The sequence below is a fragment of the Echeneis naucrates genome, chromosome 15 (genome assembly GCF_900963305.1).
Source record: "Echeneis naucrates chromosome 15, fEcheNa1.1, whole genome shotgun sequence".
NCBI lineage: Eukaryota > Metazoa > Chordata > Actinopteri > Carangiformes > Echeneidae > Echeneis > Echeneis naucrates.
Window position 1 is genome coordinate 18,896,788 of NC_042525.1, and position 13,324 is coordinate 18,910,111.

The 13,324-nt window shown below is 39.3% G+C and overlaps 1 protein-coding gene across 1 annotated transcript in view; it reads right to left on the bottom strand.

Annotated features, from left to right (window-relative positions):
• Window positions 1-4,880: 4,880 nt before the first annotated feature.
• The window catches only part of LOC115055162 (attractin-like protein 1), a 114,859-nt gene continuing 106,415 nt past the window's right edge, over window positions 4,881-13,324 (bottom strand). The window contains exon 4 of the mRNA XM_029520687.1: window positions 4,881-6,436. Within this exon, the coding sequence (XP_029376547.1) occupies window positions 6,315-6,436 (122 nt within the window). The 3' untranslated portion in view covers window positions 4,881-6,314. The remainder of the gene's footprint in view (window positions 6,437-13,324) is intronic.

Here is a 13,324-nt window from a genome sequence, read left to right on the forward strand (position 1 = left end):
TCCTCCTGAATGGAAAAATGTTTCTGTGACGAAACAGGAAGTAGTTCAACTAATTGGTCAGCTCCCTCCACAGCCACCCTGAGGTCTCTATGGTTACCGCTCACATAATCATGTTGATGAAGTGCGTCAGTAGCTTCACTTTCATTCTCCAATGCGCTTTGCTGAGAGGAGGAAAAAAGGGCCCTTTCTTGGAGGAGAAGTTGACTTATGACAAAGCAGTGCATACTAGGACTAAGTAGAGGACAATGTTGAGACATTCCGCACAGAGTCACAAAGTCTGGCTAACTGGTCAGTGGTTTGGTTGGATGTGTGTGTGAATGTGTGTGACAGCAGTGTGCTTTGTAGCTGTTTGTCGGGCCCCGGCTGAGTTGGTCACTTGTCTTCAGACCATTGTGCAAATTACACACCGCAATTGGCCTGTAATGGCATAAAGACTGAGGTCTGGATGGGGCATCAATCACAAGAACATGGCTCAGCTGACCCTGAGTCCTCAACCAGAGGGGGGGGACAAAGAGGATGAGGCAGAGAGACAGTGAGACATGGGGGATGAGGAAGTGATCATTTTTATTACTGAACAGGCCAAAATGCCTCAACACAAAGTGTGTGTGTTCATCTGCTTTGACATTACTGGGACCTAAAAACTCAGACTTGGCTGAAGTAACATGGGGCAGATTTTGCTGATTGAATTGATTCATTCCTGGCTAAACGTTATACTTATGTCTGGAATTTTAGCTTGTACCTGCCAGGTTATAAATATCAGTCAATCTTATTTCTGCTGAATGGCATCACTGTGAAAACTTCAAGATAAAAATTTAATAAAGGGGACGTGAACTCAAGGGCCGTACAAATTTGCATTTATGTGCAGCTGTGGGAGCTTATTCTCAACCGTTTTATCTGAAAGCGGAAAATATTCCCTCATTTTGAAACTATGCAGAGTCGAAAGTAAATTTCTCATTTCCTTTTGTATTGAAATGTGGAAGTTTGTCGGTTTCTTATTTATTAGACAGGTGGAATTTTGATTAAAAATCAATGAAGCATCAATGCGTTTTAATTTAATAGTTTTCTATTCTTAGTGGGACTTTGGTGCATAATTAGCAACTCGTTTGGGGTTTTTACCTTTTTTTGTCACTTTTTCCCTTTCTGCTTCTTCATGACTTGAAGCACTGTGAAAACTGTTTGCATCAAGACAGAACTTCATTTTATTTATTTATTTAGTAATGTGGTGATGTAGTGGTAATTGAAACTGCTCGCCAGACACCATTTACCAGATTCTGGGTATCATTCCACCTTATAGGCAGATGATAGTGGTTAATGTTTATGTAGTTTGTAAGCTGAACTAAATTATGGGTTAGTTCCAAATATAATGTAATCTTTAAAGGAAGAAGTGAATGCCTTTTTTCACATTTCATTGTATTGTATTCCTCTTTCTTACTACAGTATTTTGGAATTGATTCTTGGCTTAGTTGCTGAGTGTGTTGCTACATTGTTTTAATCATTGTAAAGTGTATGTATTGATAGTTTTTAGGCTTTTACAGAAGTGTGTGTATCAGAACTGCCATATGTCATTCAACCATCGAGTGTGTATCAAAATGGACACAGACCCCAGGGCTGACCTGTACACCTGTTCTGTCCAAAAAGCTCTTTTTACAACCATTGGTGGCGCAGACGGATGGAGTGAGAACGGGAGCAGGAGGAAAGAAGATCCTTTAACAATGCAAACAAAAATTTAAGAGGTAAATAGTGATTGAAATCTGATAGCAATAAGTGTGCCAAGTAAATATTAGCAACAATGGGAAAATATTAGTGGTATGTAATGATTACTAATGGTGGCTATTGCAGCAGCAGGTACTGAGCGGCAACATGGAGCAGAGATGATTCAGCACCTGTAGGATGGGCACAGGAAGAGAGAGGACAGGAGGGATAAAACACAGACTACAGGAAGAAGCAAAGTAAGAGATATGTAATGATGAAATGTACATGGATTGGGGGGGAGAGCCACAGAGAGAGATGGGAGGGGGGGAGTGAAAGAGATGCTTGGTGCATTCCCCAGCTGTGTAGCCCTCTAGCAGCACAAGTACAGAAACAGTGATTATACTTTAATTTTTTAAGTGCAGGCTTTCTCACGAAGGAAGGTTTTAAGCCTGATCTTAAAGCTGTGACAGAGTCCGCCCCCCAGACCAATACTGGGAGTTGGTTCCATAGAAGAGGAGCCTGATAGCTGAAAGATCTGCCTCCTGATTTATTCTCTGAGACTCTAGGAACCACAAGTAAACCCACATCCAGACAGAGAAGTGACCTCCTGGTCAATAAGGAACTATGAGCTCTCTGAGATATGTTTTTTAGGAGACAGATTTTGAATGTTTTTAGATATTCTTTATAGTTTAAAAATACGAAAATCAATTCTTAATTAATCATGGGTTGGTGCCTTTCTTTCTTTACTTCCTTCTTTCTTTGTTTCTTTCTCTGCTCCATAAGTCTTCTGTGCTCAGTTATTATGCTCCTTACACTGAGCTGAAAAGCAGACCACTCTTTTACCTTCACAACTGGTTTAAAAAACGTTAGATCAGGATAAAAGGGAAAGTGCACCACTTCCTGCTGCCTCTGACGTGCAGGTATTGAGCAGAGCATAGATGCCAGCAGCCCACTTAATGCTAAACACTACAGTCTTTTATCTTGAGGGGGGGGGCAAATAGAGAGAACTAAGAGCGTAAAAAGGAGCACTTATCTCCTCTTGGTCACTAATGGTGGTGACAGCAGCCGCATTGACCTCATGTAATGTTCAGAGGCCTTACAAGTTTCAAACTAGATGTTCAAAGAAAGGAGCCAAAAGGAAGCGTTAAGACAAACACGGTGTGATAATAGCCTGGAATTAGAAAGCGTTACAGTTTGTTCGTGTACTTTTACAAACCTGTGGCTGAGCAGGGAAATCTAACAGAATTAAAGGAAATTGATTGTGTTTTAACAGGGGTTTGTTTCATTTGAACCATTTCATCGGAGCGCAGCTGGTTAGTAGAAGATAAGGCCTTTTAAGGTAAAAGAAGCCATGTGCAAATGATTACTGGCATGAAGGAATTGTTTACCCAGCTTTTATTTACAGCTACATTATAGAGTATGAAGGATTTTGAAGTGTGGCCAGATGGCAGAGAGCTGCAGCCACTGGATCCTCTGCTGCCATTCTGTTTTCTTCTGGTTTTGATTTCCTTATTTGCATGGAATTGTCTATTTCTTGAAGATGATCAGATCCCACACAACAATCCTCATGATGAAGAATATAATTTGCGGATAATTTTCAAGCAAACAGTCGCCGTTTGTTAGTGAAGCAATCTAGATATAAAAAGACTGTGTTTATTTTACAGGTATATCTATGAACTGCATCAGTGTGTGATACCATATTTGTAAACAAAGCCCCACTGCCACGTCCACCACATATAACAGCAAAAATATGAGACACAAACATAAGAGATAGACCCACTTTAAGTGATATAGTTACACGTGTTTGACAGGACAGCGGGTCTGCTGCTAGAGATAGCTTAACGTTTTCACCTGAGAATGGTGGTTATCATCAGGGGAATCCAAACATGCTCACATGTGATGACCGCTGTGGATGATTTGTTTGTTTTGCAAACAGCTTGTCAGTGTTCACAATCGTTTTTTTATGTTGCTTTTTTATTTGCTTGATCGATTTCTTGCACAAGTTTGTGTTCCTGAAATGTGAATTCACTTGTGAACATTTGAATTACTGGTCTTTATAGTCAACTCTTTGCTTTATCTCAGAGGTTACATATTTTCTTTTGTTTTATCTTAGGTGTTGATCTCCATAAGCAGATTTTCACATCTCCTCTCTCAGGCTTCTCTCTGGAGATCTAGGAATAGCAGGTCAGACATCCAATCAGCGGAGAGGATCTGATCCTTTCTTCTGGTTGGCTGAATATATTCTGTGTGTTTGAAAAGAAATAAAGAAGATATCAGTGAAAGACTCAGCAAATCAAATCCTCCAGGGTTGTTTGTGGTTAAGGGTTGGGGACGTGGCTGAGGCGACTATGTCCTGCAAGCTGATTTTTAAGGCTCAGTTTCCTAATTCAGACTGTGATCATTAGTCAGTGGATCGACACCTTTGATATTTTCACTGTATTAATATGATACCTGGAGCTGATTGGAAAAAAAAAGGTCCATAACTGTGGTTTGTTGTGTGCAAGTAACTGGAGAAGAAGAGGAGGGTTTTTCTCCAATGTTAGTATTCAGTATGTGTTGATGTGAGGTGCAAAGACATGAGACATTAATCACGTAGATATGAGCGTACACACTTCATTACATTTACACCTATATCAAAAGGTGTTTCTAACTTTAGACATGAAGAGGGCAGAATATAAAAAAAGACTGACAAATATTATGGGGTCCTGTCTGATGTATGCAGAAAATAGTTTGGACATGTGGCCACAAAGACCAAACACTCACAAACACTCACACTCACTCACTGAAGTGCTTCCACTAGACATATTACATTTGTTCAGAAAAAGGAAACGTCAAAGGGTTGCTGTGGAAACTGCAGAGGATATCTACTACACGTTTCACTCATCATACGTTACTGGTTTGTGCTGTTACAACCTCTAGATGAGCTGGTTCGTCTTTGTCAAGAAGTATTTGTAGCCTGGCGCCTGTATTACTGTGACTGTGTAGTCTTTTTTTTTTTTTTGACATCCTGAGACGGTTGATCAATACACAGCGACACAAACTAGATATAAGATACACACAGTCTATTGGTTACAATTACCATACAAAGAAGCATCAAAACGTTTTTATTGTAAATGCTCATATGGACAAAAATAGTGAGGTGAGCTGCCCTTTGTTAATTGAAGTCTCAACAACAAACTGGTGTAAAATTATATGGAGTCAAAAATAATCAGACTCAATATTTAGACAATACATGTGCATAAAGACGTGACTCTGTGGTCTATGTGAACTTGAAGAAAAGTAACAACGGCATCAAATCAAGGTTTGGTTAAAAGGAAAGACTTGACATCACTTGAGACTCGGTATAATACACATATGGTGTTTGCTATGTCAATAAATCATAAGCTATGCAAGTGAGGAGACACTGTGTGAAGAAGAACAGAAACAGAATATTGCACAGACCTGCTCAATGACATCAATGATTAGTCATCGTGTTAAAAAAAGAAGCCTTATTGCATTTGTAAACTTGCAAAATCAATGTTTAACTGGAATTTGCATAATTAATAAATATAACATATGCAATAGAAAAAATTGTGTATCACAAATAAACAGGCGTGAAACTTACTGGAGGTCATGAGGAAAGATGTCTTGTGTAGCTTCACAGTCATAAATAAATAAATCAATAGGCTTATGAATACCACCAGTAGTATGTGTTTGATACTGCCCATAGGGTCACATTACAGCCCAGAATAGACATTATATTTGGATGTTCAGTTGCATATTCTTATCCCTCATAGGGTCCTAATGTACTGGTAAAGCATTTCACTTGTAGTGCATATACAGATGCATCAAAGGCTCGCAACTGCACACAACCTTTCCATTACAGAGGACCTGAGCAGATATCAAAATGTAAAACCCCAGATGCCAGTGCAGGGAAGAAATAAAATAAAAAATAAAATAAAAATCTAATGTATTTCATAAGTCACGTTTTAATAGTTACATACAAAGACCTCTGTAGTCAGATGCAGTTCTTCAATGCCTTGATAACAGTAGCCTCTAAAATTTCCAGAGACTTTCTCCTGAAGCAAACCTTTGTTTCCAGATCATCAGTCATTCCAGTGCCTTGAATTGATCGAGTCAGGTCCAAGTCCGAGTGGGTTTGTTCGATTTTGCCTCAGTATCTTCCACTGGAGCTCAAAGCCATTTCATTTGGTTTATTGGTGAAAAACAAGCGTTGTTTTCTCTGGATGGCAGACCACATCACAAACAGATAAAGACATAGAGCCACATGGCATGTGAGCAGAGAAGTCTGCCATGTGAAGTTATGATGGAGAAATTAATTGTCCAATTGTTGTTTTACTTGCTCCTCAGACCAACATTATATACACAGAGGATTAAACGAGCATATTGATGAGTAGGTTTTCCTACAAGCTTCAATTTCCCAGTTTGGATGCCTTTTGAGGCAGTGCATACTTCCCTTCTTCCATTCCTTTCTACTTCAAGTCAATTTTAAGATCAAAGATCATCAAAACTCACTTTTGCAGGCTTTTGTTTTGTTTACAGTGTTTCCACTTTATAGAGCCAGTGAAAATAATCCCCTGGGGGTTTGTGAATATGTGGTCATCTTAAGGAGGGCATCCATTTCATACGCAGGTCCCTTGATGGTGCATTGTGTGTTTGCGGTGCTTCAGACCAAGGCCTCGTTCCTTGAGATCTGCCACTCGCTGCTGTGATGTGTCCACCAGTGCACTGGCGACAGCAATACCTAAAAGCCCAGAGAGGAAAGAAAGTAAGAAATAAGTAGTACACAGCTTGAAGAGAATTGTTTTATTTTTACAAGAGGTAACCTGTAGAGGTGAGACATTAGTGCCTCGATTGGGAGTTAGGAGTGACTTAACGATGCTTTATGAGTGAATCCCTCTATATATTTAAGTATATATATAATTATTATTTTTAATTATTATTTATTTAAGTATATATTTCATTTATAAGTAAAAACTAATTCCTTGTCAATGAAAATGACAAGGGAAAAAATCCACTAATGACATTTATATAATAGGAAAAAATAACTGCTTGGAGAAATATTGAGATCTACAAAGATCTTTTGTTTTTTCTGTACACAGTCAAGAAATAAACAGCACAATGTTTAGTTCTAAGCTTGGTAAGACCAATGCCAAACCACTGGTTACTAATGGAAAATGCTAATAAGACAAAGGCTGAATAGGACGTTGGTAAATGTTATGTCTCCATCATTACTCAATGGTGGTAAAAATGTATGACCACTGACACAGGTGTGTCCCTCTCTATGGGTTGAGATAATGTCTGTCTCTGTTTGTGTAATTATCTGTGTGAAAAACACCGTCAAATATGGTTGTGCTGTGATGACAGAGCTGTGATTGAGGGACAAGTGAACAGTCACAGTCGGTGTGCGACAGGTGAAGACAGATCATCATACTGGCAGGCACCACGTCCACAAAACAATTTCCTCTTCCCAGCCAGTGATGTTTGGCTTCAGTAGGAGACAAGGGGGTTAACGCTCTAGTCACCTAAGAGAATCTTCCGTCTTCCTATCTCTTCTTCTTTCCTTCTTCACTGTTTGCCTCTCACCAGTGTTCAGCACCACAGCTCTCTCAGTGCAACTTTGGCACAGCATTGCGTTACCTTGGCAGTAGCTGCTGTTGTTAATGTGGATTTAGAGAGGAGGCAGTTCTTGTGAGTGCAGCAAGTCCTGTCTTTCCCTACTAACAATCATAGGCCTGACAATGCTTGGTCATTACAGCTCAATCTGCGAGTGCACAGCAGAGGGAATCTGCTCCGGTCTTGATATGATTTGGATGCAGGATGTTTTCAGCATTTCACACTCAAGTGATTCTGGGAATTTTACGTGGAAACGGGAAAGCCGATTACACAGTTCCTTGTTGTGTGCTTGTGCGTGACTCTGCAGGTTCATGTGTGTACCTGTGGAAATATCGCAGGTGGGTACATGCACCTGTGCACATACATAATTTGCAAAGTTCTTACCGAGCGAGCCACACAGGCAGATATGAAAGCCAGAAGAAGCAACATGTGCTCTCTTCATTCACAATGATGGAGGGAGGGCGAATTGGATGGAGTCACCTGGTCTGTTGGAATGTGGATCATTACGGCTGTGTTTGCTTCCATTTGGCCATGGTTTTCAGGTGTGTGTGTGTGTTTTGGCTGCCACAAAGCCCAGATTTGACTTTCTGTTGCTCTTTATGGCTTGTTCCAAATGCCAGTAGTTCTTTTTTGCATATTTTAACTATAATTCATGTTCTACCAGCTGCCACTTTACTTTCACAAGGTCATGTTCTGATTTATCAAAATAAGGAAATTGATCTGGAGTTTAGCAGCACAAGAGTGTTTTACATTTTAAAATGAAAAGAGAACTTTTGGTTGACATTACAAAGTTTGATGGGGTTGGAAATTCAAATCTTGTATTCAAAAATCTTGGCTGTAACCGTGTCACTATTTTCTTCCTTAAGAATTTTTTTTTATTTTTTTTTTTTTTTATAAAAATGTGCTTTAAAGGATATTTTTTCTCAAAATAATTTTCAGTAGATACTTGGTTTTACATATCAGTGATGTCATGCGTATGTGTAAGCCTGGTTTGCATCATTAAAACATGTAAAAAGCCAAAAACTTGTGGTTAAAACCTCCTCACTGAAAAAAAGTTAAGGAGATCATTGGCAAGAGACAGATCTGGGATGGAAACAACATTTCAGACATAATTCAACTTAATCCTCTGTGATCAGACAGACAGCTGTCTGAAACCTGATTCCTCTTTTTTGGGAGGCCTCCAGGGCACAGCTGTAGCTGCAGCAATGTCACTATACATTTCACATCCCTACATCATCACAGCAAGACCTAAAACGGCTGTCTGAAACATTGGGAAAGTTAACGAAAGATATTCATTGATTTTCCAATGTAACATTTGATATTTTCTTTTCATCAAAATAGCTTTAACCTTTGTCAAATTGCCATCATAATTGTGTAGATTTTTTCACGTGATCGCACACATCTCCATTTGCAAAATTAAATTGGTCAAAAGTAATCAAATTATGCTGCAGGGGAGTGCAAGTGTTCATTTATCGCTGTGGCAACTGGGTGAGTTAATGTGATTGTTTTGTCAGGTGGGTTGACGCATCATTTCACCCACTCAAACACTCACACCAAGCCCCCCCCCACCCCATAGACTAATGGGGTCATTAGCAGGAGACTAAATTCCCCAGGAACACATATCAGTACAGGTCTGATGTGGAAACTGGGACAGAATTGGCAAAAAAAAAAAAACATCTGCTGTGGGAGGAACTTGCCCGCCTGCTAACCAGATGACAGCCTCACAACTGGGCCCACCTCTGCTTCCAAACATCAAAGTGTGATGTCTGAGTTTGTGCTCGCCCTCAATTAAGGTGCAGGGGTTGGCAGGTTCCAGTATAACAGTAAACAGAAGACACAGCGTCTGTTCCGTCAACCCGAAAAAGAAAAAGAAAAAGAAAAAAAAAAAATCTAAGTCAGTCAAAGAACAACACGTTGATGTTGGAATATTTAAGTATCTGCAAGGAACTGATTTCAGCTTTCACAAGCCCAGTCAGCATGACACACAAATATGACTGCTTTGATGTAACGCATTCAGGTTTGATCCTGACTAACTAGGATGCCTTTCATTAAGAGAACATGGCAGTGTTTGGTGGAATCGTTTCTTTATACTTGTTTGAAGAATTTGGGTTCAAAAACATCTCCAAATTACTTGAAACTCGTGTTAAAATATTTCTGAACTGTATTTGATGAAGAGCACAAGAAAAGGAAAGACGTATAATGTCAGAAAGTTTGGCGGCTACAGCATTTTGAAAGACACTGACAATACAAGGCTCCCCGTCAGGGCCTTAATGTTGTCTTGCATTTATCTGATCAGTGTTGAAACCCTGAGTTATTCTAATAGATAATTCATTCATTTTAAATTGTTCTGTTAATCATTTTATCCCCGTCTTGGTTTTTCCTTGGAAAGTTTTGAAGAAGACATAACCAAGCACAACCTGAGCTAATTATATCTGTCACTCAAATGGAAAGTAGTAATAAAAGAAGTAACAAAAGGTAACATTGATTATCTTGTACTAGAAAAAAATTCAATCCATAGTAAAAAGTGATATAAATGTTTGGGCTCTGTAGTTCTCTAGTTTAAATCCTTATAAGACAGTTATAATCTCATCAGTGGCGGCTGGTCAGTGGCAATTTGCATATCTATTTTTAAATGCCAGTAGAATTGCAAACAATTGCAACCAAATAAGATATAATATATTTTTTTTTTATTTTAAACCAGAGGAGTGACACTTTAATACCAGGCTTTCAGTGTATCCCAGAGTGCAGAACCGCTAATCGGTTTCCAAAAAACATGGAGAAAGCGCAAACAACAAAACTATTGTATCTATGCTGCAGCTGTTTACTGCAATTCGGATGATGAACTAATCGAAAGTGACATCATTTTCCCGGGAATTATAGTTTTTCCCGCAATCAACTATTAGTTTTACCCTTAGATGTAGTCACTCTCACTCATATCGTAATTCTTGCTCTTATAAAAATAACACAGACACACACAGCCCACCCACGCCAGACTCATCACACATAATTATATTATTTATATTATTTATAATTATAGATCGTGGAAGTGCTAACATGTATATATATATATGAGTTAGAGTAAATAGTTTATTTTAAGGAACATGGCATCTTTTTGTGTATTGTGCAAAACGTTCAATTTATTTTCGTTTTTGGTGCTGACTATAAAAATTTGTGTATCTCAGAAACTAAGCAATATACACACCCAAAATAACTTTTCTGTGGTTTGAAAGGACTTTGTGCAACTTTTTTACATTTACACTTTTGAGGGATACAGCTATACCATTTCTGTGTTTGGGAAAATATGTGTTTTAAAAAAAAAAAAAAATAATAATAATAATCTTTTTTTGTGGTTTATTGCATTTTCTAGCAACTTCTTTAGTTAACATGGTCATAGGTCAATACATATTATTAGAATTTGGAATCTCAGTATTGCATTGATGTATAGCAAATTAAAATTCTTCTATGATAGGTTATATAGGGTTAATCGGTTTGAATTAGATTCTTCACGGGATGCAGCTATGTGCGTCGGTCCGACGCATAAGTCGGACACAAACGATACGGAGTAAACTAAACTAAAAGTACAAAGCTTGTATTGAACCGTAACCTCTGTATACTGTTACACCCCTATGTATGCCAAGGTAAATTGCGCTGCCCAAAAAATGTTTCGCATCAGCCGCCACTGGAACTCATATTAACCTCTTCTCACCCTGGGATCACAAAAATACAGCATTGATCCTGTTTGGCTTGGCTGCACAGGAAACTGTTGGTAGGTCTCTGAATGGGACACTCATTAGCTGTGACATCACCCACTGGAGCCAATAGGAGTGCCTGCTGAAGAGACTCAAGACGTCACTATCAAAGATGGTCGATGAGAAATGATGCATAAACGTACAGATATAAACTGACAATGGACCAATCAAAGATGTTTCTGGGCTTATTAGTCATCAGAAACATTCTGTCTCCAGCTCAAACCCTCGTGGAGCAATAAGACTGTGAAGACGATGCATATACGCATCTATGGGTTTAATATGGGACGATAAAAGCATTTTGCTGTCTCATTTTTGAACAATCTACATCAAATGGCAAGAAGAAGTGAGGTCAGAATGATAGAGAAGATACAGTGACATTGTACAATCAAACCCTTATGTCCACATAATAAATACATGAGTTGTCAGGGAGTAAATGCCACTGAGTACGATTCTCAGAGTAAAAGCAGACAGAAAGGTGGAGTGCTGGTTGATAGGAGAGTTCCATTCCAGCAGGGTGGATGGTTTCAAAGACAAAGCGGATCAAAGTATTGAAGATCCATTCTGGGTCAATGGAGCTGAGTTTTTGAGCTTTGCTCTTCAATTCCTGTCAAGCAGCTATCCAGTCAGACACACAGAGGGAGACAGTGGGACACGAGGGTGGTGAAAAGGTTGGAAAGAAAGAGACAGAACTGCTAGAGCTAAGCTCACAGGGCAGTGGTGGCCGTCTGAGTCCACATCTGGTCCTAGCAGAAACCCCCAGCAGCAGTCCAGCATTTGGAGGAATAAGGAAATAAACCGACAGTTAAAACTGGAGGGCAGTGAGTCTCTAGCACATTTAAGAAGTGTTTATGTTTGGATGCGTTTTTCACCATTTTTTCCACTTTTTTAGATGAGTTAGTTTCAGGACGCTATAAAGTGAAGACTGTACTGACAGTCTTACCCCAGCTGCTACTGAAGATTAGTCATTTTGGAAGATGCAATTGCTTTGTGAATTGCTGTCACAGTTTAGGCCTGATTGTCATGTGAAAGCTTATTTTGAACATAAAACAGAAAAAAAAGAAGAAAACAACAACATGAATGGTAAACTAAATATTCATGTTGAAGAGTGAGTGGGAAGAAATTGAAATTTACCTAATCCCACCCCTTCTCCCTGCACCAATGATTTACATTTCGCTCTCTCTTTCTTTAAAATACAAATAGCAGTACTACTACTACTACTAATGATAATAATATTAGTCATGATAAGGATAATAATAACAAACATAATATATGAGAAATAAACACCTATCTTCATAGAAAAGCACAAATACAATGTGGTGTGAGTTGTGAGATGGTATCTCCTCAGTGTATCTCAGATGTATCCACACCAGCACTTAGTCCACTTGGACCTGACCTCACCTGAGATGGATGCTAACAGCAGGTCTGACCAATCTGTGTTTAGAAACTGCAGCATTATCAAGATAAAAGAGTTATGTGGACTGTTAGAGCAAAATGAGCATAGCTGTACACAGACACCAGTCTAATTATGACCAAATCTCTGACCTCAAGACCTCAAAGTGCTTAGTCAGGACTGGGAGAGAACAGGGAGGCGGAATAGAGGGGATGGAGCCTGCAGAGAGAATAACAAAGCAATAAAGACAGAAAAAAACAGAGTTAAGCTTGAGGAAGGAAACCATTCAAATTAAAGTGATATCGCCATGATCTACACAGAGAACCAGAGTTTCTGGGAAGCAACAACCTACAACGTCTCTGCTTGACCATCAGCCGGATGCATGTCCTCCTCCCTCTGTCACTCTGGGAAAATACCACAAGGTGCAGCAGACTATAGGGATTATATTTACATTCCACTTCCACCTCAGCCGCTTTAAAAGAAACCAGAGGAGTGGATTATCCTACGCATAACCACTTGATGACTTATCGCCTCGGCCTCAATGAGGCATTATAAAAATCCCGTTCTGTGGGGGAAGGTGGGGCCATCGCTGCAGACCATCGCCACCCACAGTTGTTTAACAACTGCCTCAGTCACTTATCGCCTGCTCTTCTCTCTCTGCTGTACGTCTCCTGATGCATCCTCAATTTTCCAACCTCTTCCCTCCTCGTGTTTTTTTTTTTAAAGAACTTGTCATAATTCTGAGCCTTTTAATACCTCCTTTCTCCTTCACTGCTCTATTTTTACTCTCAAAGACTTTCACCATATTACGGTACCTGTATTTCCCCCCCCTTCTTTTCCCCTTCCTCTGTCAGATATTGCTGGGTCTATCTCTGGT